Source organism: Sus scrofa, chromosome 14 (genome assembly GCF_054392235.1).
Source record: "Sus scrofa isolate SSC_HxYL_T2T_F1_AM1 chromosome 14, Sscrofa_HxYL_maternal_Yorkshire_Landrace_v2.0, whole genome shotgun sequence".
In the NCBI taxonomy this organism is placed as follows: Eukaryota; Metazoa; Chordata; class Mammalia; order Artiodactyla; family Suidae; genus Sus; species Sus scrofa.
Window position 1 is genome coordinate 69,025,829 of NC_139396.1, and position 22,783 is coordinate 69,048,611.

Below are 22,783 nucleotides of genomic sequence, written 5' to 3' on the forward strand. Positions count from 1 at the left end.
TCCTGATTACGGCCTCGGGGCCAGGTGAGATGTTGCAGCCAGGCCTCAGGCTCATGCTGTATTGCATTGGCTAACAATTTAAAGCAAAAAAGACAAAACTTTTCCTTCTGAGTTAAGGGATCTCCCATTGCAGTGCCCCAAGCCTGGCTAGTGGCATGTTGGCTTAAAAGGTGGAGAGCTGGGGAGGGGAGTGAGAGCCCAGGGCTTAAACAGAGAAAGAGATATGTGGACAAGGACGGACGGTAAATTCAAAGTGGTGGATTAGAGCTGCCCACAGATTCCTAAGGATCCTGCAGTTGGCTGAGCAGGAAGTGACCCCACACAGGAAGCATCTCAGCAGAGTCCAGACTGGGCAAGAAAGGGATGTGTCTGCCAGAGCCTTCCCCTCTTCCTGGTCCAGGTTTGTCTCTGTTGTATGAGCTCCCCTACCCTCCAGACCTTGGCTGGAAGCTGCTGAGAAAGTCAGAGCCCCAGAAGTACCAGGGGCAACCTGCCCAGGCAGCCAAAGTCAGCAGAAAACCCCACTCTCTTCACCTGAAGGGATGCTGAAATGGGCATATCGTTAGAAGGCCATGAAGATGGCTATTGAGTAAGTGGTGGAAGGCCTACAGGTAGTGGGCCAGGACCAGTGGATTTCAGAAGCAAAGATAAGGAATCAGGGCAGCAAGGGCTTTGGGCCCCATGCCAACTGACACCAGCTCAATTACTATCTAGATGGGCCTCTGGATAAATTTCTGCTGGAGAACAAGCCCTGAGGCTCAGTAAGCCAGAAAACCTCTAGTGTTGTCCAACTTCTTTATTTTAGAGGGAAAAAAAAGGGGACCCGGGATGGGCAGTGATTTGTCTGAGGTCTTGTGAGCTGGAAGAAGGAAAGAAATTTCTGCAGGACCCATCAGGAGCCCTAGTTGGGCCTGGCATATTCCAAGTTAAAGATGAAAAATTCCAGACTGAAAAACTGGCTTGGCAACATTTTGGCTCATTGCTGAGTGGAATGTGCCTTACCAGGCCCTTCCTCTGTCCAGTCTATGCCTTGCCCACTATGGAGAGGGTGCCCCCAGCAGTGCTGAGGACAGATCCTCAAACATGGCAGCAGAGAATGCATGTTCTTCTGTAGCTCTGCCTTCTGTGGGCAAGCTGGTAGTCCACCTGCCCAGGGACCAAGAACAATGTGGCCATTCCAAAGGAAGCCAGAAGTTCCATTTCCAACAAGGGGCAGAATCCTCCAGTGGAATTTTGAGGATGTTTCAGGCATTTTGGCAACTGCCAGTGGATCCTTACAGCCTGGCCCAGCTACATTACAGCCTTACATCAGGAAAGAGTAGCCACTGCCCACTCAGGCCAAACTTTATGTTCTATGTAAATGGCAAAGAAGTTTGAGTTTCATCAGTCTCAACACTAACTGGTCTGTAGAGCTGTGAACTCTTGGTCAATGCTTAGTCATAGGACTGAAAGACAGTCACGTCTTTCAAGAGGAAGTGGACCCAATAAGAAGAGCCAAAGTGCAGTGTCACGGAGATGGATGCAGGAGGAATCAGAGAGGTTTCTCAGCCTGTTATTAACCTGTGCCTTCCTTTGGTAAACAAAAATATCAAACCCTTGTCCTGACCTGGTAATAGTATTGATGCTAAAGTGGGCTTTTTAACACTTAACTCCATGGACACTTAGGAGCCAAGGGGGTGGTACAAGGTGAACATTTCAAGGACTTCATCTGATTTGTTTTGCATCTGATTTACAAAGTCCTACCCCAAGACCCAGAATTACAGCCCTATCCCAGAGAAGAACACAACTGGCCCACAAAGATGCTCAATCATATTAATTCAAACCAACTCAAAAATCCATCACTCTTCACCTTTGAGATTAGTAAACATAAACTGGAAAAAACACAGGAAAATGTGTGGAGGAAATACACTGTTGGAAGGAGTTGAAATTGGAAGTCTTTTCGGGAATGTATCTTAGAATTTTTAATGGATCCACCATCTGACACAGCATTTTTTTTTTTTTTGGAATTTATCCTATATAAACACAGATCTGAGTTAATGATTAAGTACACATACACCAGCATTTTTCATAAACACTAAAAACCCCAACGTCTGGACCTCCCTTGTGGCACAGTGGGTTAAGCATCTGGCATGGTCACTTGGAGCAGCTTGGGATGCTACTGTGGCATGGGTTCAAATCCTGGCCCCAGAACTTCCATATGCAGTGGGCATACCAAAAACACACAAAAACAAAAAAAATCCAATGTCTATAAACGGGACTGTTAAATGACAGTAATCCAAGACAATGAAATGCCATGTTGTTCAGAAGAATAAAGTAGACCCATGTGAACTCTTCAGAAACAGGTCCCAAGACCTGTTCCTAAGTGGGGAACAGGCAGAAGCAGAACAAAGTGGACGTGTATTTGTGTACAGGATAGTTTCTCTTCAAGGGGGATGGGGATGGGGATGGGTTGGGGGGAGCCTTGCTTTTCATGGTCCAGTCTTTTGTACTGTTTAAATTTTTACCATGTGCCTGTGTCATTTGAAAAAACAAAAACTGAAATAAAGTGCCCATCTGCCCCCACTCCTTAAAAACAAGGGCTGGTGCACTCATTCACCTCTTCATAGCCTTGAACTCAGAAACTTCCAAGTCGTTAGTTCCAAGCAAGTCAGTCTTCCATGATGGGTAAGGGGAGGGGCCACTGCATCTTACCATCCCACCCAGCACACAGGAGCTCTGCCTGGGAAGTAAGCTGCATTCAACATAGCCATAGTTGGATTTAAACAGCAAAGTAGGTGCACCTAGGAGTTGAAGCTAAAAAGGTTTAAGAAATTCAGTATTTTACTTTCTGTGGGTGTCAAAGAGGATGAAGACATGAGACAATGAAGATGCTGCAGATAAAGAATTTGAAAACATTTTAAAGCCACAACGATGGAAAGAACAAACAGGAGGAAGGTGCTAGATTTTACTAAAAGAAGAAAACAGACTGAGTTCAGGATTCTCACCATTAAAAGTTTATAGTATTGCATTTTGATTACAGGTGTGTAAATAAAAAACTTGAATATTACCCTCTGGTAAAAATGCAGAACCAACTTCCATTTAGATTAAAAGTAGATTTGGAGACAAAAATGGACCATATGCTGCCTGTGATGGAGAGAGAGAGAGCTGTATAGGAGAGGAACCACCAGCTCAAGAAACCCCAAGACTGAGGATCTTGTAGAGGAAGCGATCAGGGTCTCTCTGGGTGGTATTTCCCACCCCCCACCCCCCCGCCCTCTACCCAGGGATGTGGTTTGGGGAAGCCCCAAACCCACAAGTCACAGGCACTCAAGCCCCATGTACAAGTGGGTAAAGACTTCCAATTCCAGTGTGGCCTGCCTCCCTCCCCAGTGCTTCCCAGTCTTCTGAAGTCTTCACAGGGTGGCATGTGGCCACTGCTGATCAGAGGTAGGTAGACACTGGAAACACCGAGGTCTGAATCGAAGACCAGTGGTATAAGGCCATAGTTCTTGTGCCTTCAGCAAACCCAAAAGTCCCCAAACAAAGAGGGGGAAGAAGAGAGTTGGGGTAAATCAAACAAAATTTTTCCAATGGCCATCAAAGAGAAAACTCAGCAACTCTTGCTTTTGTCTTTGACCCTGAGAAGTTGTTTGAGGGACACAGCTGTAAGAAGCTGTGACCAGGAGGGAAGGAAGGCATGGTGTGCTTCCCGCAGAGCTGCCTCTGGAGTCCCTGCGGCCCACTTCCCACCCCGAGGGGCTCACTGACCCCCTTTTCTCCTGTTGGCCCCATAGCAGGGACCTTGACTGGCATGGTGGGCCAGACAGAGGGGAAGCACTAATGGGCAGTAGCAGGCTCTCTACATCACCGGCACCATGGTGGCAGGCGCACCAGGACCCGGCCTCATCCAGGTAAGGCCACCACCAGATTAACACAGAGGCTCCTTCACACGCCAGGTCCTTTCCTAAGGGGGATCCTTTGGAATTTAAACATTCAGTGTGCTACCCAGATCAGCAATCTGACCAGAGTAGGATCTGTCCTCTCCTCAACCCAAGTTTTTGAGGCAGGAAACCTCACTGTCCACAATTAGCTGAGGAAATCTCTAGCAAGGAGAACTTAGGTGGTGGATGGGGAAGCTGAACAGGAGGATCTTTCTTCCCCAAGCTGTTTCGACAGTGCCATAGCCAAGAAGACTGAGCACTCGGACCACCACTAACACCCTGACAGGAGCCACAAGCAGCAGAACCCCTCGGCGCTGAACCTCTTCCTGACCTGTGGCTCCTGGGGAGCACCAACCCTGGGAGGCCCAGTCCCTCCTCCCCCAGCCCTGGAGCCTCTCCCAACTTCCAAAGGGCACTGGATTGGCCATAGCCAACAGAAGCGGCTCAGCTCCAACTTGGCATTCTGGTTCTCCGTCCTTTGCCCAAAAGTCACCAAAAAAAGGTATGGTCTCATAGCAGGCACAGCATCTTGTTTCTTTTAAAAAATAAATATTTATAAACTTAGGGAGGAAGATTCAAAGAATCAGAGTCTCTTTCCCTCCAAAAGCACAAATGTCCCATGTGACTCAAACCAAGGTTAAGTCCTCAACCAATAAATGATACACCACCCCCAGGAGCTCGCCTAAGGGCAAGGGAGCTGATCTCTGGCCCCCTTAGTCCCCCTTGGTGATCAGGTCCTCGATGTAGGCATCCAGCTCGTCGTCTGTGTTAATGTCTATGTCCTGGAATAGAGCAGGGCAGGGTCAGCTGGGGGCCACGGTGGTGGGGGGCCCACCTCCCCACCCTTCTTGCAGCCCATGAGGCCTGAGCCCCAGTCCCCTCCTTTGCCCCCTCCACCCTGGCCGTCAGGCCTGGCAAATCTGGATGCTCTGCCCCCTCCCCATCTATACACAGATGACGCCCAGATTTTTTGTTCCTGCCCTGCCTTGACCCCAAGTTCCCACTTGCCTTAGCTGTGCTGCTAGCTTCTCAGACCAAATACATCCAGGAGCACAACAGCACCACCCACCCCAAGTGGCTCCCGTCTCAGTACAGATACCACCTTCCCTCCACCCAGGGGCTCGGACCAACCAAAACAATCACCCTTGTTTCTTCCCCTTCCCTCAGATACTACGAATCTGCCCACTTCTCTCCCTCCTCACTGTCACCATCCAAGGTTCAGGCCGCCAGAATCTCTCGCCCAGAGAACTGTGGGAACCTCCTCACTGGAGTCCCAGATTCTAACCTCTGCCCTCTCCAGGCCCTCCTATAATCAACCACAGTAAATGTCTTAGATTGAAATGTCTTAGTGCCACACCCCTCCAGGGACTTCCCACCTGTACAGGCCCTGCCTCTTCTACAGCCCACACCTCTCTGCCTCAGGCCCTGCTTGTCCGTCTACCCAAAGCTCTCATATCCCACTCCTGCATGATGGTTCTGCCCTCAGCTCAGATCCTCAGAGAGGCCACGCCCAAACACCCAAGTAAAGTGGACTCCCTGTTTTCTGTCTCTTGTATTTACTTCATGGCACTTCCCACCATCAAAAAGTGCCTGCTCCACTAGTCGGGCTGTGAGAGCAAGGGACCCTATCTGGCCTGTCTGGCTCACCCAGGGTGCAAAAGACCAGCACAGAGCAAACGCTCAGTGTTTACTGCCCAGATGAAGGGCTGAGATCTAGAGACCACTGCCTGCTTCTGCGCTACCCAATCCCATCTGGGCGTCATCTGGAAAAGCAAGAATGTCTTTCTATTTTATGACAAGGTTGTACATCAAAATGTCTAAACAAGGGCAAAAGTCTGATACCGTGGGTCTGGCTGGGATGAGGCCCTGGCAGCCGCACCACCTCCAGCCCTCCTGGTCAGGATGCTGTGCAGCCAGGGCTAGAACCACAGATTCCTGTGAGTAGGAGAAGGGAGCAGGAGGTGCCCAGGCCCCCCTCCCTGAGACATTAGGTGGTCCAGCTGCAATGAGAGGGCTGCCTGGCTCACCTCCTGCACCTTTTGCAGGAGCGCCACGATGTTGGTCCTCAGCTTCTGCAGCTTCTCCTCCGTCTCGCGGAGCTTTCTCTCAGAGGTGCGCAGGCTCTCCTCGGAGGCCTTGGCCCGAGAGTCAGCACGGCTCTGGTAGGAATGGCACAGATTCTGGAGCCCCACTTCATACTGCTTGAAGTACTCTTTCTGTGAGGAGGGGAGCCAGAGGGTGCATGAATGAGCACACAGGGGTCCCCAGGGCCCTCCAAGATGGGCATGTGCCCCCAACTGGCTCAGCACAAGGAAGCTTGGTCTGAAAAGATGCCAGACCAACGAGCAAATGCTCTCAAGATCAGAGAAGATCTTGTTGACCACCTATATGGCTGCCACAAGGATGAAGATGGGGGTGGGGAATCATACATCTTAAGCACTTAGCAAAGTGCTCCAGCAGACAGCAAGCTGTGAGTAAATGGGAGGGATGAGTCTCACCATTCCAGATGGCGCAAAAAGAACAAGAGAGGCACTCTCCCAGTTTAGTCACACCACTGTAACTTCAGCCCTTTGAGGAATCCCCTTCCAAGTCATACCCAACAATGTCAAGACCAAACATTCTCTTCCATAAGTACTGATCAAGCACCTATCCACAGCAGACACCTACAGGTTTGTGTAGCATGTTTATAAAGCGTCAGAGCTTTTCACCATCTTCCCTAAGAGCCTGAAACTTCCAGGACTGGGGTAGCAATGTTAACTAGCAGTTTCTCTAGACATGAGGCTTTTCAAACTCTTAGAAGGCAGCAAAACATTTATTTCAAATAAAAGGTAAATGAAATCTCAGTAGAAAAAACAACTTAGGTAATATCTCTTTATGTTTAATTCATAATTCATTATCAAAGTTCATTAATCACCAATAAAAATGATGAAGCCAGAGTTCCCATCATGGCACAGTGGTTAACAAATCTGACTAGGAACCATGAGGTTTCGGGTTCGATCCCTGGCCTTGCTCAGTGGGTTAGGGGTCCGGCATTGCCATGAGCTGTGGTGTAGGTCACAGATGCGGCTCAGATTCCACGTTGCTGTGGCTCTGGCATAGGCTGGTGGCTACAGCTCTGATTAGACCCCTAGCCTGGGAACCTCCACATGCCACGTTGAGTGGCCCTAGAAAAAAAGAGGCAAAAAGGCAAAAAGGCAAAAAAAAAAAAAAAGATGAAGCCATTTTGATGAACACACAATCAGCTGGTCCCGGCTAACTACTGCAGTCTCTCCAACTCTAGCATTTATTTCCTTCTGTGAAGATGTATGAGCTACTTAGTGTTGAATGGTTCCTGACTGCTGTTTTTTAAAAAAAGTTAGAACTATTTAACTATTTACAATTCAGAACACTATTCTAGTTAACCAAGACGGCAAGAGAAACTTCAAGTTCTGCACCAAAAATAATTACCACTTGGCAGCACAAAATAAATGTTCAAGCAGACTCTAAAAGTATGAAAATTAAATATACAATGTCTTGAGCCTAACTATGACTGGTATTCACTTAAAAATTTTTTTCATTGTTAGGCCATTATACATTCATGTGTATTGTGTTACTTCTTAAAATACACATATTTGAATCTAATATTTGTAGAACTCCTGAGTGCTTTATGGAACTCCTGGTCTAGCTTGATGGGGAAAAGGATGGTCATTTACAAGCTGACAAGGACACAATGAACATTAGATGCTGTTGTGTCCCTGATGTTAAGAAAATCAACATCTGAGTTATATTTAGGCATAACACTTAGGAAGCTAAGAGGTAATGCATTAGTGGTACACCTCCTTTTACAAGCATAAGCTGACAGACTATTTTAGGCTCAGATGCTCCTGCTGACTATGCTTTTGGTCTGAGCAGTCAGGACCACTGCAGAGATTCCACCGCACACAAGCTTTGCTGAATTTGGTGACAACTTTAAGCCAAAAGCAACAGACTGAACGAGAGGATGCCAGACCAACCTAGCTGGCCTATCAGCTATTTGTTCCTGGGATCTGCAGAGAACACCTGCAGCCTAAACAAGGGCAAGAGTTGAGGGGTGCAGCTTTGCTCAAAGCCATCCTAAGTTCCGCCAGCTTCTGGCTTCTTCAGGGTACAACACCCCCTTCTTGCAGGGGAGCAAGGCTCTTGTCCTGAGTTCTAAGATCTGCCATAACAGACTGTTCACCTCTCTGAGCCTGAGTTTCTACAACTCCTTGCCTCATTTCCTTTTCTTAAAAGTAGAATGGAGGTAAAACTCCATGTGCTTCTCTCTGGCAAACTTTATCAAGCACACAGCTTCCACACAAGGACCTGCTGCCTTGAACACACCTATCCTGCAGCTTCAATTCCAGCTGTCCTCCCTAGAAAACTTAAGCTATTCCCACCACAGCAACATCCTCTTGGTGTGTATGACTACTCCCAGACCCCCAGCTCCAGCCCTGGCCTTCCTGCACCTCCTAAGTGCCAGTGCCCAATCTCCAGTGTCCTGCCCACTGGACATCACCGCAAACATGGTGCCAGTACCTCCACCCCAAGTCAATTAAATCATAGACTGTCTTCCTTACCCTCACCTTCTGTTTTCTCTCCTAGTTTTGTCACCAACCTCCAACTCCCATACACCTGAGAGACAGGGAATCACGTGCTCTCCCAATCGCCTGCCTTCAGTCAACAAAGGACCTCTGACCTGGCCCCTTCCCCTGCCAGTCACCCTTCCCCTTACGCCTGGCTCCCATTCTCCCTCCCTCACCTCTGACCTATTACTGGTAGACAAGCCCCTTGTCCCAGCACCTCATCCACCCATCCTACCCAGAACCAGCATTAGCCTCTTAGGGGCAGGGGCAGCAGACAACTTACTGCTTGTGTGCCAAATCAGCCCACCACCCACTTTCGTAAACAAAGCTTTACTGAAGCACGGTCACATCCTTTCCTCTGCCTGCCGGCTATGGCAGCCTCCACAATATAACGGCAGAACTAAATGGCTAGCCACAGAGACCTTGCAGCCCATAAAGCTGAAAACATTTGCTAACTGGCCCTCTACAGGAAGTCTGCTGATGACTGCCCTGGACATGGTTCAGTAGGCAATTCCATCCGCTCACACCTTTAGCTGGCATTCACTTCATACCAAGTTTAAGCCACTACATCTCAGGCCAAGCCCTCCGGACATGTCATTATCTGACTCTGAGGCCCCTACCCCTGAGTGTTCACCACACCTGCTGCCTTAGCCCCCACATGCCCTTTCATCCCTGCACCTCTGCTCACAATAGTCCCTCTGCCTCAAACACTTCCATCACTCAAAACACTTATCCAAACCCACATTTTCTTCAGACTGGGTTGCTCTTTCCCCTCCCCTGGGGTTGCTCCAGCCCTCCTACCCACTTCCAGAGCATTTACTGCTCACAGCCTCAGGTCTAGATATCTGCTCACAATTCAGTATCTACTGACTCTTAAGCACTTAGAGGCAGGGCTCTCTTTAGCTGCTCCCACCCTGAGGCACCACATCTGTGGGCTTATCCTCACACACTGGAGCTTCTCTATACCTCCCACTGAGAGTCAAGTTTTGGGCACTCAGCCTAAGCTCTTCACTGTTTCCTGCCTCAGCAGAGGAAAAGGGTCATATTCAACATAAAAGGTCACACCAGGAAACTCCCATCATAGCTCAGCGGTAACAAAGGTGACTAGTCCATGAAGATGTGGGTTCAATCCCTGGCCTCGATCAGGGGGTTAGGGATCTGGAGTTGCCATGAGCTGTGGTGTAGGTCACAGACACGGCTCGGATCTGGAGTTGCTGTGGCTGTGGCATAGGCTGGCTGCTACAGTTCTGACTTGACCCCTAGCCTGGGAAATTCCTTATGCCGAGGATGCGGCCCACTGGGCCTGCTGTCCCAGCACCTCACCAGCTACATACCAGTCACCCAGCTAAGCTCCACAATATCACGTCTCCCCTTTTCCTCCTCTCAGCAGATGAAAGGGAAGCTGGCTACGTGGGGCAGGGGCCACACGGCAGAGAGCTGGCAATCACAACAAGTACCAAGTGGGGCTTACAGAGTCAAAAACCAGAAGTCAGGCCAGACTCACCAGAGGAAATGATATTAGTTCCTCCGAATTCATAGCACTCAGCTCCTTTTTGGAGATGGGGAAACTTGGAGGCAGGAAGTACCGTAAACAATTCCTAAACAAGAGAGAAGGTACAACAGGGGTTAGATGGCACAGAGAGGGTGGAGAACCTCTGCTGGCCTCAGAAAAGGACAAGGACGCACCGAAGGATCTGGACGAGCAGGTCAATGGTCTCATGGCTGGTGCTAGGGGCAGTGGTGTCGGGCTCGATTCGAATGCAGTCTGAGGTGGAGGGCTCCACCATGGCCACAGCCTGCTGGGCCACTGCCGCCTCCTCTTCCTCCTCTCCACCCTCCTGCTGCGTGTCTGGGCTCTGGTACTCCGGGGAGGGGGGCTTCATCAACCGCACGTCCTCACTGCCCTTCTCCACCCTAGAGGGACAGTGTTTGTGTCACGTGTGTCCCAGGCTCCCAGGAGAGGCTGCCTGCCCCTGCCCTGGCCAACTCTTGTCAACTCAGCTTCCTGGAAGGGGTGTTACCAGCGGTCTCTCGGTGTTGTGTCCGTGGGCACATAGTCAAACTTCACCTTCCACCGCACCACGTTCTTGCCCACCTCCACGGCTGTGACACGGCCTGTGTACCACTCCCTGTTCACACGCACCTCCACATGCAGCCCTTTATCTGAGAGTGGGGATTGGGTTGGAGTCAGAAAATTAGACTAGAGCCCGCCCCCCCCCCCCCCGCCCACCTCCCCAAGCCAAGACCATTTCAGGAAAGGTCATCCCAGGTTCACAGGGACAAGAACCCCTTGGAGCTTGACTCCACTATGCCAGGGACATTGGAGCCCAGCCACCTGGTCTCCTTTCCCATCTGTCATGAGGGTGCCAGAGAGCAGAAAGGTAACTGACTGCCAGGGGTGAACACCAAGGAACTGATGCTAAAAATAAACCTAAGTGTGTGCTAGCCTCAGAACTCTCAGAATGAGACCAGAAACCATTGTCGCATGAGAGTCCAGAGCCAGGAAAGTCTTCTTGAGCCTCCGGGATAAGGTGTTGCTGGCCAAGGGGCCACTTCCCCACAGGGGCCAGGCACTCCCTGAACTCACCTTTCTGAGCGCTCTTGACATCACCTGAGTCCTCTTCCCCAGCACTGTCTGAGAGCTGCAAGAACAGAGTCTGTCAGAGGCACTGCCAGTGTCCCTGAAGAGCAGGCAGTCTGCCCAGGGTCCTCAGCAGTCACCTCAAGTCTTCTCATGTAGCCGTTTAAATCACCAGGCCTCACTGGGAGCCGCTCTCTACACAACTACCTTAAGTGTCTACATGTCTGCCTCTATGTAAACCTCAATAAACAAGATAACGGCAAGGAGCAGAACATCACAGATCTGCATCGGTATGACCTCAGCCCTGTGATCCAGCCAGTTTCACTCACAATCCTACCTGGCACTGTTGTTTCTAGTCATCACTGTGACTGGGAGTCCTTCAGAGATGGGCTTCTGGATGGCTCATGTGGCTCACAACTGCAGGTGGTGAGCAGAGACCCAGGGGCGGGAAGAGGCTGAGAACCTACCTCATTCAAGTCCTTTTTTTCCTCCTTCACAGCAAACTTGCCCCGCTTGGACCGCTCCTTCCTCCTCTCAGCCTCTTCCTCCACTTCTTCCTCATCAGAGACCCCAAGACTGCGCTTCCGACTAGGAGTGGCCTACAGCAAGAGGAAAGGGAGCACAAGGGACCCTGTCAGCCCTGGAGGTGCTAGAAGATCCCTTCTGGCCTAACAGAGCCATTCAGGGAGGGGTCTGCATGTCTCAGTCCCCGCCAGGCTGGGCTCCTGACAGTACTGGGTATGTAGCAACCCCCGACTCTGCATCTGCAAGGACTCTGCTCAAGGCTGTCTCAGGGATCCTCTGAGTTCATTCCCCACTGAGCCACACCAACCACTGCTGCAGTCCACCAAGGCTGCCACCAGGCTGCCAATCTCTGCACGGCATGAGAAGCCGGTGGTGACTCAAGGTTGCAGAGGACCAAGACTCACAGAGGGCCCCAAAGCGCTCCCTGGACAGGAAACCAACAAGCTGTGTGCCCTCAAGAGTCTGTTCTGCTATCAGACTCCTCCACAAGGGCAGCAGGGAAGCCTGATCTCTGCCCCTTGGCTGCCCATCCCAGCAAGTACTGCCCGACTCACCGGGGAGGGTTTACTGGGCGGCTCTGGCTTCTTGACCACTGGAGTCCTAATGGCTCTGGGAGCAGGGACTTCCCGAGGGCCCTTGGAGTTGGGCAGCAGAGATGGTGACGGTGGCTGCACTAGAGGGGCAGGCCGGGCCACAGTCTTGACTGCAGCATTAGCAGGCTTTCGGGGAGCCTCAGGTGGCTGGAGCAGCCTGGAAGTACTGGCCTCTTCCCGGGCTGCCAGGGCAGGAGGCTTTGAGGCGCTGCTGACAACAGGAGCCTTTCGGGGCTGGCTGGCCGGCCTGGGAGCTTGCAGGGAAGGGGGTCTGCTTGGGGCATTCTTGATCACAGCAGGTAAAGGTGGCGACCGAGGACGCTGAGGTCTACGTGCAGGTTCCTGAAAGAGGCCCAGAGAAAGTGAAGACACAGATCCCAGCATGAGACAGACACCTCAAGAAAAGCCCCTCACCTGCCCCGGCTTTACCTCAGTGGAAGGTCTGGTGGTCACTTCCAAGGGCAATTTCTTCAGGTCGGCTTGGGAGCGGATGGGTGTGGTTTTCTGCAGAGTAAACATGATGGTGAGGCTGTCTGCATATCTTGGTACATTCAAGCCAGCTTCCTGGATCCCCAGTCTGGGACAGTTGGCAAATAAGAAAAAAAATCTGGGCCACAGTCCTACTATACAAGCCTCCCATTCTCACTGGGGAAACAAAAATTCACAGACACTAAACCACTAACAAATTACAGCATTCTGTGATTAATCCAACAATTCAGAGACTGGGGAAAAATGGACCAAACTCTTACAAAACAAGCCAAAAAAGCCTGGAGATCCCTGATGCACAACGCCAGAAAAGACAGGTAGGATTCAGCAGACAGGGAAGCCTGCATACGATGGATGAGTTAGAGAACATCTGCCTGTGCAGAAGCCAAAAGGGAAAAGCTTTTGTAGTAAGTATGAAAGGGTTGATGCTATGCATATATCTAAAAAACAACCTGACAAATCAATTAAGGAAAAATTTAAAGCAACAAAAATATAAGAGAATAAGCAGTCCTAAAAAAAAGACATGTGGAAAAAAAATTAATTTTAGAAACATGAAATTCAAATTATAAGAAGCGTAACTTTGCTTATCAAATTTGCAAAAACATTTAAAAATAAATGTACTGCTGGTAAAAAACAATATAATACATTTTCTGGAAGATAATTTGGAAATAGTTTTTTAAAAAACCCCACAGAATTCTAGAATTCTCTTACTCTTTCAAATTCACTTCTGGAAAACCATCCCCCCAAAATAATCATGCACTAAAAAATAGTGTGTGTGTAAGATATGACACAAATGTCATGATCTCTGTATTTCTAATTAAAAATATATGCATTTATGTGCATGGAGCAGTCATAAAAAGTTGGAAGGATATGCAGTTAATGGTGATTACCTCTAAGGGCATTTATTTTCTAGAGTTTCAAAAATTCTAAATGAAGTGGACTTGTTTGTAATATATAAACAAAAAAATTTTTTGGAGGTTCCTAGGCTAAGGGTCCAATCAGAGCTACAGCTGCCGGCCTACACCACAGCCACAGCAACACCAGATCCTAACCCACTAAGCAAGTACAGGGATCGAACCCACAACCTCACGGTTCCTAGTTGGATCTGTTTCTGCTGCACCACAACAGGAACTCCCCAAAAAAAATTTTTTTAAAGAATGATCAAGGCATACTCAAGAACTAGTGTGCCTTCAAGCTGGGGTCTGAAAGCACTGGCAGCACTCATGGTAAGAGGAAGGTGAAACTGAGTCTGATGGAACGGGGAGCCACTGAGGGTTCCTGCCCCATCTGCCCACCGCTCATGACCTGCACACCTGCAGGGCCTCCAGCTTTTCCTGCTGCTGGCGAATTTTCTCTGTCAGTTGTTTCTGCTTCTCTTCCTGTGTTTTCAGGTCCTTTCTCAATGTCCCCAGGGGAACCTTCTGCTTCTGTTCAGAAGCCTCACACCTGTAGGGAGACAGTGCTAGGGAGGGCGTAGCAAGACAGCTCCAAGTAGGGCAGGTCCTTCCTCCTCTGCCAACCATGCTTTCTCACCACAGCAACCTCAGAGTTCTCAAATGTACAATTAATACTCACTTCAGGATGCGTTTCTTATTTCCAGGCACTTAACTATGTACAGCAAGACAGAGATATAAGGGTATGAGCACTGACCTCAAGAAGCACAGTGGAAGAGAGAAAAAAGTACAGGGAGGTGGGGAGATGCCCACAAACTCCTTATAAGAGAAAGTGCTCACCGGTCCTGCTCAGGATCAGGGTTCATGGAGCAAACCCAGGTGTCAGGGTACTCTTTTTCCACAGAACTCAGCTGGAAGGGGAGGGTCCGCCACTTCAGACACAAATCTGTGACACCAAAAACACCCCCACAAAATAATCATCAGCCATGCCCAACAATCAGGCTCCTTCCAGCCCAGCTCAAGGCAGAGAAGTAAAAATCCCTGGGCTGGCTCTAGCTCTGCCTTCCTCACAGAACAGTGACTCTTCTCAGGGACAGTGATTCAGTAAGGATAGAAACTTTCTATCTTAGACACTCAGCAGCCCCAACCCCTCTCTCCTCCAACAGGATCCTGGCTCAGTCATGACTTACACTTCTATCAATGTGGTACCAAACTGAGTGAGACCTGGCAGGTTAGACCTCCTGACTCATTCAGGAGGAACAGGTGGGCACAGCTTGCAGGGCCATCACCAAACAGACTTGGATCCCCATTGGGACATAAGTCAGGAGGCCAGCATGGGGACTAGCATGGAAAAGAATCAGGAAGGGTTTCTGACCCCCAACTCACCACACTGGATGGTGGTTGGGATTTCCATAGCTCTCCGCCGTTTGTAGCGCAGCTCACTGGATGGGGGCTGGTTCCAGTTAGCAGAGAGGTAGCCAAACTCATCCCAAAACTTGATGATTCCCCGCTGGGCTGGAAGGCAAACACCCACACACACGTGAGGAAGCAGCCCTCTCAGGCAGTGAGATACTCAAGGCTCTAGGTGAAGGGCCATTACCAATGGCGATGTCCTTCCAGTACTGCGCCAGGTGCTCCCCCATCGCCCGCAGCAGGTGCCGGTACTCTTTGGCATCAGCAAAGTCCTGCTTGTTGTGTGTTGGCTCTAGGACCAGGTAGGGCACATCAACAACCCCAACGACCCCGCCACATGCCCTGCAGGAGAAGAAGACACCATGCTGTCACCCCCACTGGCCACAACCCTCCCACTGTCCACCCTGGGCTAGAAGCTCTCCTTGAGCAGGCACTCACATGCCCCCTTCCAGCTGTGGGCCCACTTTCTCATACATCTTGATCAGGCGGCTACAGTTGTAGATGAACATGCCGTCCAGGTCCCGGTGTTCTATGTTGACCCCAAAAACAAAGTTCAGTTCTTTGGGTTCTTTAAGTGCTCTGAGAAGACAAAAGATAAATTCAAGCAGATCAATCCATTAACACACAAACACCAAGGTGTCTAAGATGCTTTAAGCTTAAGCATAAACTTGAGACACTTAAGTTCTGCACTTGCATTCAAGAAGTAACCTTTTAGACTTAATAAGGATATGCACTGTAGAATCACAATGAGCTCCCTTGTTAAAAGTGTATGACTTCATTAGCTTTTGCCTTCAAAACAGAGATCGATTTAAGTATGAATAGAATCCTGTGAAGCTGCTGTGAATCTCTGCAAAGAAAATTATCCAGTGGAATAAAGGTAATTTGCATAATCATTCCACTAATGGGACAGTAATTAATTTTAAAAAGACAAAAATTCCTGGAGTTCCTGTCGTGGCCTAGTGGTTAACGAATCCAACTAGGAACCATGAGGTTGTGGGTTCAATCCCTGGCCTTGCTCAGTGGGTTAAGGATCCGGCGTTGCCGTGAGCTGTGGTGTAGATCGCAGACATGGCTTGGATCCCATGTTGCTGTGGCTCTGGTGTAGGCCGGCAGCTACAGCTCCAATTGGACCCCTAGCCTGGGAACCTCCATATGCCGTGGGTGTGGCTCTAGAAAAGACCAAAAAAAAAAAAAAAAAAAAAAAAAGGCAAAAATTCCTAAGAACAATAAACATGTATGTGAGAGAAGAAACAATCATGGGATAAGTGTCAACAAAATTGTGGAAAATAAAAAGCACATAATCAGTGGATAGATTTACAGGGAAAAACCCCAAAACTTATGCCTGTGGCAAGGAGGTCAAGAAGCAACCAGGAATTCGGGCCCATAGCCTGGAGTCTCCCGACATGGAGGGAGACACAGGTCATGTAATGAGCCGGGAAAAATGCCCAGTCTAGATGCAAAGGAAGGAACTCAACCCACAGCATTACGCCACACTGTAACCAGGGATACAAAATCAAGAGTAGATATTACTGGATGGGGAAACTACAATAGAGTTTACGACTATATTTCTTAAACGCTCTATATTTTACAAGTTGTATACAATGAACATTTTATATAAATATGCTTTAAATGAAAAGGGGGGAAAAAGGAAAGTTAGAGGGAAAGAATGGGGAAGGGGAGAGAGAGGGTGGGGAGAAAGAGAAGGGAAGGAAGGGGGAGAAGGAGGAAGGGAGGGAGGGAGGGAGGGAGGGAGGAGGGGTGAGATGGCCACCAGTAAGGCTTGGAATCCAGCTCAAGGTGTGGGCTCTACCTGCCTTGTCCTGGCTCAAAAGGGAACTAAGTTGGAAGGAACCCCTCTTGTGGTGGGCATTTCACAAGCATTTGGGGTCACAACACTAATGTCTTTCTCAAAAGAACCTGTGTGCAACAGAATGGCAACCTCACAGGCTAGGGAGGAATTCCTCAAGCTCTTTAACTGTCAATAATCAGTACAAAAGCTCATAATTTTGTAAGACCCAAGGTCAGCCCAGGCACTCACCGCTGCTTGGCCTCCTTGATGCGCTTCTTGACGTCAGCTTCTCTACGCAGGGTAATGGCTGTGTTCTGGACCTGTCGCAACATCACCTGGAAACATAGACCAGTCCTTAGTAAGAAGGTACTCTGGGCCACAGCAAGTGGTATAACAACACAGGCAATACATTTAAAATATCTCACTTTAAGTCACATGGATGCAAAATCAGAGCCGGAAATTGACTTCCAGAGAAAAGGGCCCTCACTGGGGACAAACTCAAAAGCTGTGGTTTACTTGACCAGACTCACTGACATGAAGGAGAAAACACCCCAAACTGAAACAACAGGTGCGTATCATACAGGAAGGGTTGGAAAACTGCCCTGACCCTTGCTACTGTGTGTGTGTGACCTGTGGCTAGTGACACTCTTCAACTTCTTCCTATAAACTGAGGATACCAACAGTGTCCATCTCATATGGCTGCTGGGGTGCTGAAAGGGTTAGCTACAATTCTGCCATAAGGTGTGTTCAACAGTAATTATGGAAACATCATCACATCCTACTTTTCAGCTTCAAGGCCAGAGGTTCATGACTGGCTAAGACAGGCCAGCAGTGCTAGAGAAGAGCTGCAGGTCTGGGGCCTCTCACCCTAGAGTCCCGTGTGAGGTCTCCACCCAGGCGCACTTCCAACGTCCGAGCTTTGCTCTCCGCCTCCCTCGCCTTCTCTTCAGCTGAAACCCAGAAGAAACCATGATAAGAACTCAAAGGGGGGAGTTCCCATTGTGGTGCAGGGGAAACAAATCCAACTAGGAACCATGAGGTTATGGGTTCGATCCCTGGCCTCACTCAGTGGGTTAAGGATCCGGTGTTGCCCTGAGCTGCGGTGTAGGTCGCAGATGGGGCTCAAACCTGACATTGCTGTGGCTGTGGTGTAGGCTGGTAGCTATAGCTCCGACTGGAACCCTAGCCTAGGAAACTTCATATGCCACAGGTGTAGCCCTAAAAAGCAAAAAAAAAAAAACAAAACTCAAAGGAGCAAAACTCAGTCATCCCTCCTGGACCCCAGGGAACAGTCCCCAGTGAGCAAGACATGTATTCAGTAGGGGGGGGCGGGGGCACGCTGGAAGAGCAGCCACCCTGCTTGGAAAGCCCCAAGGAAAACAGACAGGCTGTTCAAACTTTACAAATGAATCAGAACAGATCAAAAACTGCCTAAGGCAACCAGAGATTCTCCTCAGGCAGCCAAGATTTGTCAGCATGAGAGACCTTGAGATTCTTGCCCTGGGGTCAAGAAAACCAATTTCACAAGTATTTGTGCCAGAGGACAGTGTGGGAGTCTTCAGAGAGACAGACTTTGCTTTAGATAAGAGCCTATAAATGGCTGGAGGAGCCTGGGGAGAAAAACTGCTGAGGGGACTGGAACTCAGAGGGAGGGGTGCAAGGGAATTGGATCAAACTTCCATATGAAGTTTCTATACCCCTGCATGCTGGATGGAGCTCTGGCCTGGATCCTGCTTTTGCCACAAGCGATGTTCCCCAGATGACCCCCCCACCCCCACCCCCACCCCCGCCAAGCCCTCCTGCCCAGGGGGATTATTACCAATCCGTGCCACGTGCTCAGCTTTCTTCACCTCCTGCTCTGCACGTGTCTTGAACCGGCTTGACGTGTACTTGTACATCCTGGGGGTTGGGGTGGGGGGAAGTAACCTGAGCAGCAGGGAGGCATGGCAGCAACTGTTCTGGCCCTTCTTGATGACTCAAAGACAAGCTTACTTTAGCAAAAAGACTCAAATCCCTAATCCACTTGCCCCTTGCCTCCTGCTCCACCTCTGAAAAGCAACTTCACTACTCACCCGGTGTGTTATTGATCCCACAGTAGAAACCAACCTCAGCAACCAGCCAGTGCCCCTGCTTTCCTGGGTGGTGTCTAAAGATCCCCTGGCCGTGCAGCTGAGAGACTCAGACAGCTCACTGTGCCAGGCTGGGACCCTCCATCTCACAGGAGGCAAACTGAACAAGCCTCAGCAGCCAACCTCCATAGCCATCAGCCACCTCCATCCCTCCCGCAGACCCACTAGTTTGTCCATAGTAAATCACAAACAACTTAAAGGTGCAAAAGCAGTCAACATTGTTGGAGACTCTTATCTGTCGTCACTCCAACTCTGCCCCCGAGACAAGCAGCCAGGGCCTATCCTTGCTTGGCCCAAGGGAAACAGAAGGCCTACCTGGGCTTGTACAAGCAGCAGGAGAGCCTCTTGGTCTGGACCTTGTGCCCGTGGATGAAGATCCTCATCCGGGGATCAATGTAGAGCACGGCAGCATAGGCACGGAAGGAGCGGCGCTCTGGCTTCCTGGGGCAGCGGGGGGAGGTGCTGTGGCCCGCCCCACCACTGGCCCAACCAAGGGTCCAGTTGGACCGCCTCTCTGCAGGCCCTCCACCTTTCCATCTCCCACCTTGGCTTCCCTTGCTGCCCTGAGGGGTGCTTCCTCTGTGTGGGCACCATACCCTACCTCCTCATGTCCCCGGTAAAGACACCAGACCTGGTCCCACAGCTGCCCCACCAGACCTGAGAATCCCTCCTCTGGCTCCAGGCCTCACTCTCCTCCTCTGTTTACTTAAGGGGCTGAGGCAAGGGCTCATGAGTCTTTCCATCTGGATTAGCTGAGGACCTGCTATCCTTCCATTCATCCCTTCTGCTTTGTGGCACAAAGAGTGGGGTTCTCAGCTTCACCAACTGAGGAATTCAGGGAACCAGCTTGCCCCTCTGTCCCTCAAGTCACCTCCCTTTTCTCCGCTCCCAGCTACACTCACGTGCCCTCCGGGGAGGTCTCTGCCATCTGGATATCTCTTGGATTTGAGATTATGTCTAGCTCTGGCTCTCCGTTATCCATGAGTTTGAGGTTGAAGATGATGACCAGCGTTCCTAAAACATCAAACAAAAATCATGCTTTCGTTCTTCCAGGTACCCCCAGCCAATCCCCATACCATTCATGGCTCTGGAGTGCCCAGATTCTAGGTCTGCGGGATAAAAAGCCTCCTTACCGCTGTCCCCAGGAATCTTCATGAACTGAGCCATCACTTCCTCTTCATTGCGGAAGGGAGAGTACTTGTAGATGAGTTCTGTCTCAATGGCAAACTTCTCCACGTTGTCTGTGACAGGTTCCCGGGTCCGAGCATTCCAGGTAGGCAATGGGACTATCACCTTTGGAGGAAGCACAGGCAGATGCTTTGAAGGAGGCCCCAGAACAGCCTTCCCCAAAATGTGCATCCATCCTGTCCCTCCCCACAGTGGCTCCACACTGCCCCAGAGGCTCTATGGCTTCCACCCCTTCCCAAGAGTCAACCTCAGATGGCTAGGTCCTCTGAAGTATGCTAGGTTTTGGCCTGGAAATCTCTGCATGAGCAGTTTCCTGCTTGGGATGCCCCTGGTCATTTTCCCAATTTGGTAATAATTCTACTCTCCCACTAAGGAAAATATATTTGCAATTATCTAGTGAATCTGAAGACACACACGAACATAACTTATGACTCAGCTATTCCACTCCCAAGTATATATTCCAGGAGAAACTTGCACATACTTACCGACAAACATGTAAGAATACAAATACCCATGACAGAGTGGAAAAATTAAACTATTAGTGTAGGTATTACAATGCAACACTGTGCAGTGATGAAAATGAACAAAATAAGAGCCATTAGCATCCACACAAATGACTCTCACAATATTTCATGAAAGCAGCCAGATTTAAAAAAAAAAAAATCCCTCAAGATTTCCTGTTGTGGCTCAGTGGAAATAAATGTGACTAGCATCAGTGAGGACATAGGTTTGATATCAGACTTTGCTCAGTGGGTAAGGATCTGGCATTGCCGTGAACTGTGATGTAGGTCGCTGATGGGCTCAGACCTGGTGTTGCTGTGACTGTGGCACAGGCTAGCAGCTCAGCTCTGATTCGACCCCTGGCCTGGGAACCTCCATACCTCGGGTGGGCGCCCACCCCCACCCCCGAGAAGAAAATAAATTAAAAAAAAAATTAAAAATTAAAAAATAAAATCCGGAGTTCCCGTCGTGGCGCAGTGGTTAACGAATCCAACTAGGAACCATGAGGTTGCAGGTTCGATCCCTGCCCTTGCTCAGTGGGTTAAGAATCCAGCGTTGCCGTGAGCTGTGGTGTAGGTTGCAGACGAGGCTCGGATCCCCCATTACTGTGGCTCTGGCGTAGGCCGGTGGCTACAGTTCTGATTCAACCCCTAGCCTGGGAACCTCCATATGCCGTGGGAGCGGCTCAAGAAAAGGCAAAAAGACAAAAAAAAAAAAAGCCCACACAGTATGAGTCCATTTACATAAAATTCTTAAGTAGGCAAAACTAAACTACTCAAGAACGCATACACGAATCACACAAATATAAAGAAAAACAAGGAAACGGTCATCATCAAGGAGGTTCCCTCGGAGGTGCAGCGAGGAATACAACTAGTGGCTACATGGATGTTTGCTTTATATTCGCTCAACTGTACAGATTATAATATCCTCTCCCATATATATGAAATTTAATCTTATGTCTAAGTAAACTTTTAAAAAATCCTACCCATTCTTCAAAAACCCCACCTTAAAGGCCACTTCCTCAGAGGCCCCACTTGTACCCCTCCCCTCCCCCACTCGTGGCCTGGGAATCCCTCTGCAGAGCAAACCAGCCCAGGCACCTCAGAGGTTTCACAACAGGCAGCCCACCCTGAGGAAAAGGAGACTCTATTTTAACAGGTGCTGGAGTGATAAACGCTCAAGCATTCTGAGACACTTCCCTGGTTTCTAAGAAGCTTTGTGCCTATAGTATTTGGCCCTGGGGTTAGTTTGGATACATTCCTATCCAGCAGAAAATGATCTTATTTTGAAATCTTGGCTGGGTTCACACTAGATTACAATCCAAAACAGTGACCTTCTAGCACCAAGTAAGGAAAAAATTTCAACCTAGCTTTTTCACCAGGGGAACTGAGTTCCATTTGTGTTCTATAAATGTGTGCCTCACGCTACACCTCCTGTTCTCCATAGCAGTTCCAGGTGACAATGGCACCACTTCAACCTGTGGGCATGCATTTCATCTGGCAGCACCCCGCCAGGGGGGCACTTCTTTACTTTCATTGTTACTGCTCCCCTTGTTTACCTCCCACCCTTCTGGCCAGGCCACCTCCTTTGGTGCTTCCCCACCTCGCCAGCCTTTACATGTGGGCACCCAAAACCCTAGGACCCTTTCTCACCCCACATGCTCTTTTAGGAGAGTCCATTTGCTACAAAGAACCCCCAGGTCCCCAAGCCTTCCCCCAGCTCCAGACCCAGCCTTAACTTTATGTTTTCAGGGCCAAAGTTACACACTTCCCCTCCAAACTAGCCCCTTTTCCATTCTCCCCAGGTCCAGATGGGCTGCTTACCCCACCTGCCATCCCAAAACCTCAGTCATCTAAGACCCCTCCCTTCCCCTCTTCACTGACTAAACACCAAACCTGTGGTCCCAAGAGGTGAAGGCCACTCCTGTTCCTCTCACCTCCCAGCTGCACATCAGGCCAGGCCACACACAGCATACATCCCCCACCCAACCTTTCCAATCCAACCACTGCACAAGAACCAAACTGATCTTTTTCAAAGAGAATCTGATAATGCCACACCCTTGTTTAATCTCTTTAGTAGCTGCTTTCAATAAAATCCCTCACCACCACCCCCCGACCCCCCCGCAGCCCTGAGCCCAAGCCTGACCTGACCTGCCTTTCCTGATCTACAGAGGACACCACCT

General features: G+C 49.6%; 1 protein-coding gene across 10 annotated transcripts in view; it reads right to left on the reverse strand.

The window, feature by feature from the left end:
* Window positions 1-2,970: 2,970 nt before the first annotated feature.
* MORC2 (MORC family CW-type zinc finger 2) overlaps window positions 2,971-22,783 on the reverse strand; it is a 44,395-nt gene continuing 24,582 nt past the window's right edge. The window contains exons 7-27 of one of the 10 annotated variants that reach the window (XM_005670852.4): window positions 20,046-20,205; window positions 19,815-19,926; window positions 19,228-19,353; window positions 18,603-18,682; window positions 17,651-17,733; window positions 17,033-17,118; window positions 15,433-15,573; window positions 15,182-15,336; window positions 14,968-15,096; window positions 14,422-14,527; window positions 14,002-14,134; window positions 12,632-12,706; window positions 12,164-12,544; window positions 11,552-11,683; window positions 11,091-11,145; window positions 10,525-10,666; window positions 10,190-10,417; window positions 10,008-10,101; window positions 5,957-6,136; window positions 5,763-5,839; window positions 2,971-4,702 (exon numbers count right to left, since the gene is read on the reverse strand). In XM_005670852.4, coding sequence (XP_005670909.1) covers window positions 4,696-4,702; window positions 5,763-5,839; window positions 5,957-6,136; window positions 10,008-10,101; window positions 10,190-10,417; window positions 10,525-10,666; window positions 11,091-11,145; window positions 11,552-11,683; window positions 12,164-12,544; window positions 12,632-12,706; window positions 14,002-14,134; window positions 14,422-14,527; window positions 14,968-15,096; window positions 15,182-15,336; window positions 15,433-15,573; window positions 17,033-17,118; window positions 17,651-17,733; window positions 18,603-18,682; window positions 19,228-19,353; window positions 19,815-19,926; window positions 20,046-20,205 — 2,682 coding nt within the window. In that variant the 3' untranslated portion in view covers window positions 2,971-4,695. Of the gene's footprint in view, window positions 4,703-5,762; window positions 5,856-5,947; window positions 6,137-10,007; window positions 10,102-10,189; window positions 10,418-10,524; window positions 10,667-11,090; window positions 11,146-11,551; window positions 11,684-12,163; window positions 12,545-12,631; window positions 12,707-14,001; window positions 14,135-14,421; window positions 14,528-14,967; window positions 15,097-15,181; window positions 15,337-15,432; window positions 15,574-17,032; window positions 17,119-17,650; window positions 17,734-18,602; window positions 18,683-19,227; window positions 19,354-19,814; window positions 19,927-20,045; window positions 20,206-22,783 lie in introns of all 10 variants that reach the window. The other 9 variants (XM_005670851.4, XM_013983067.3, XM_021072947.2 and 6 more) reach the window with 9 other exon arrangements.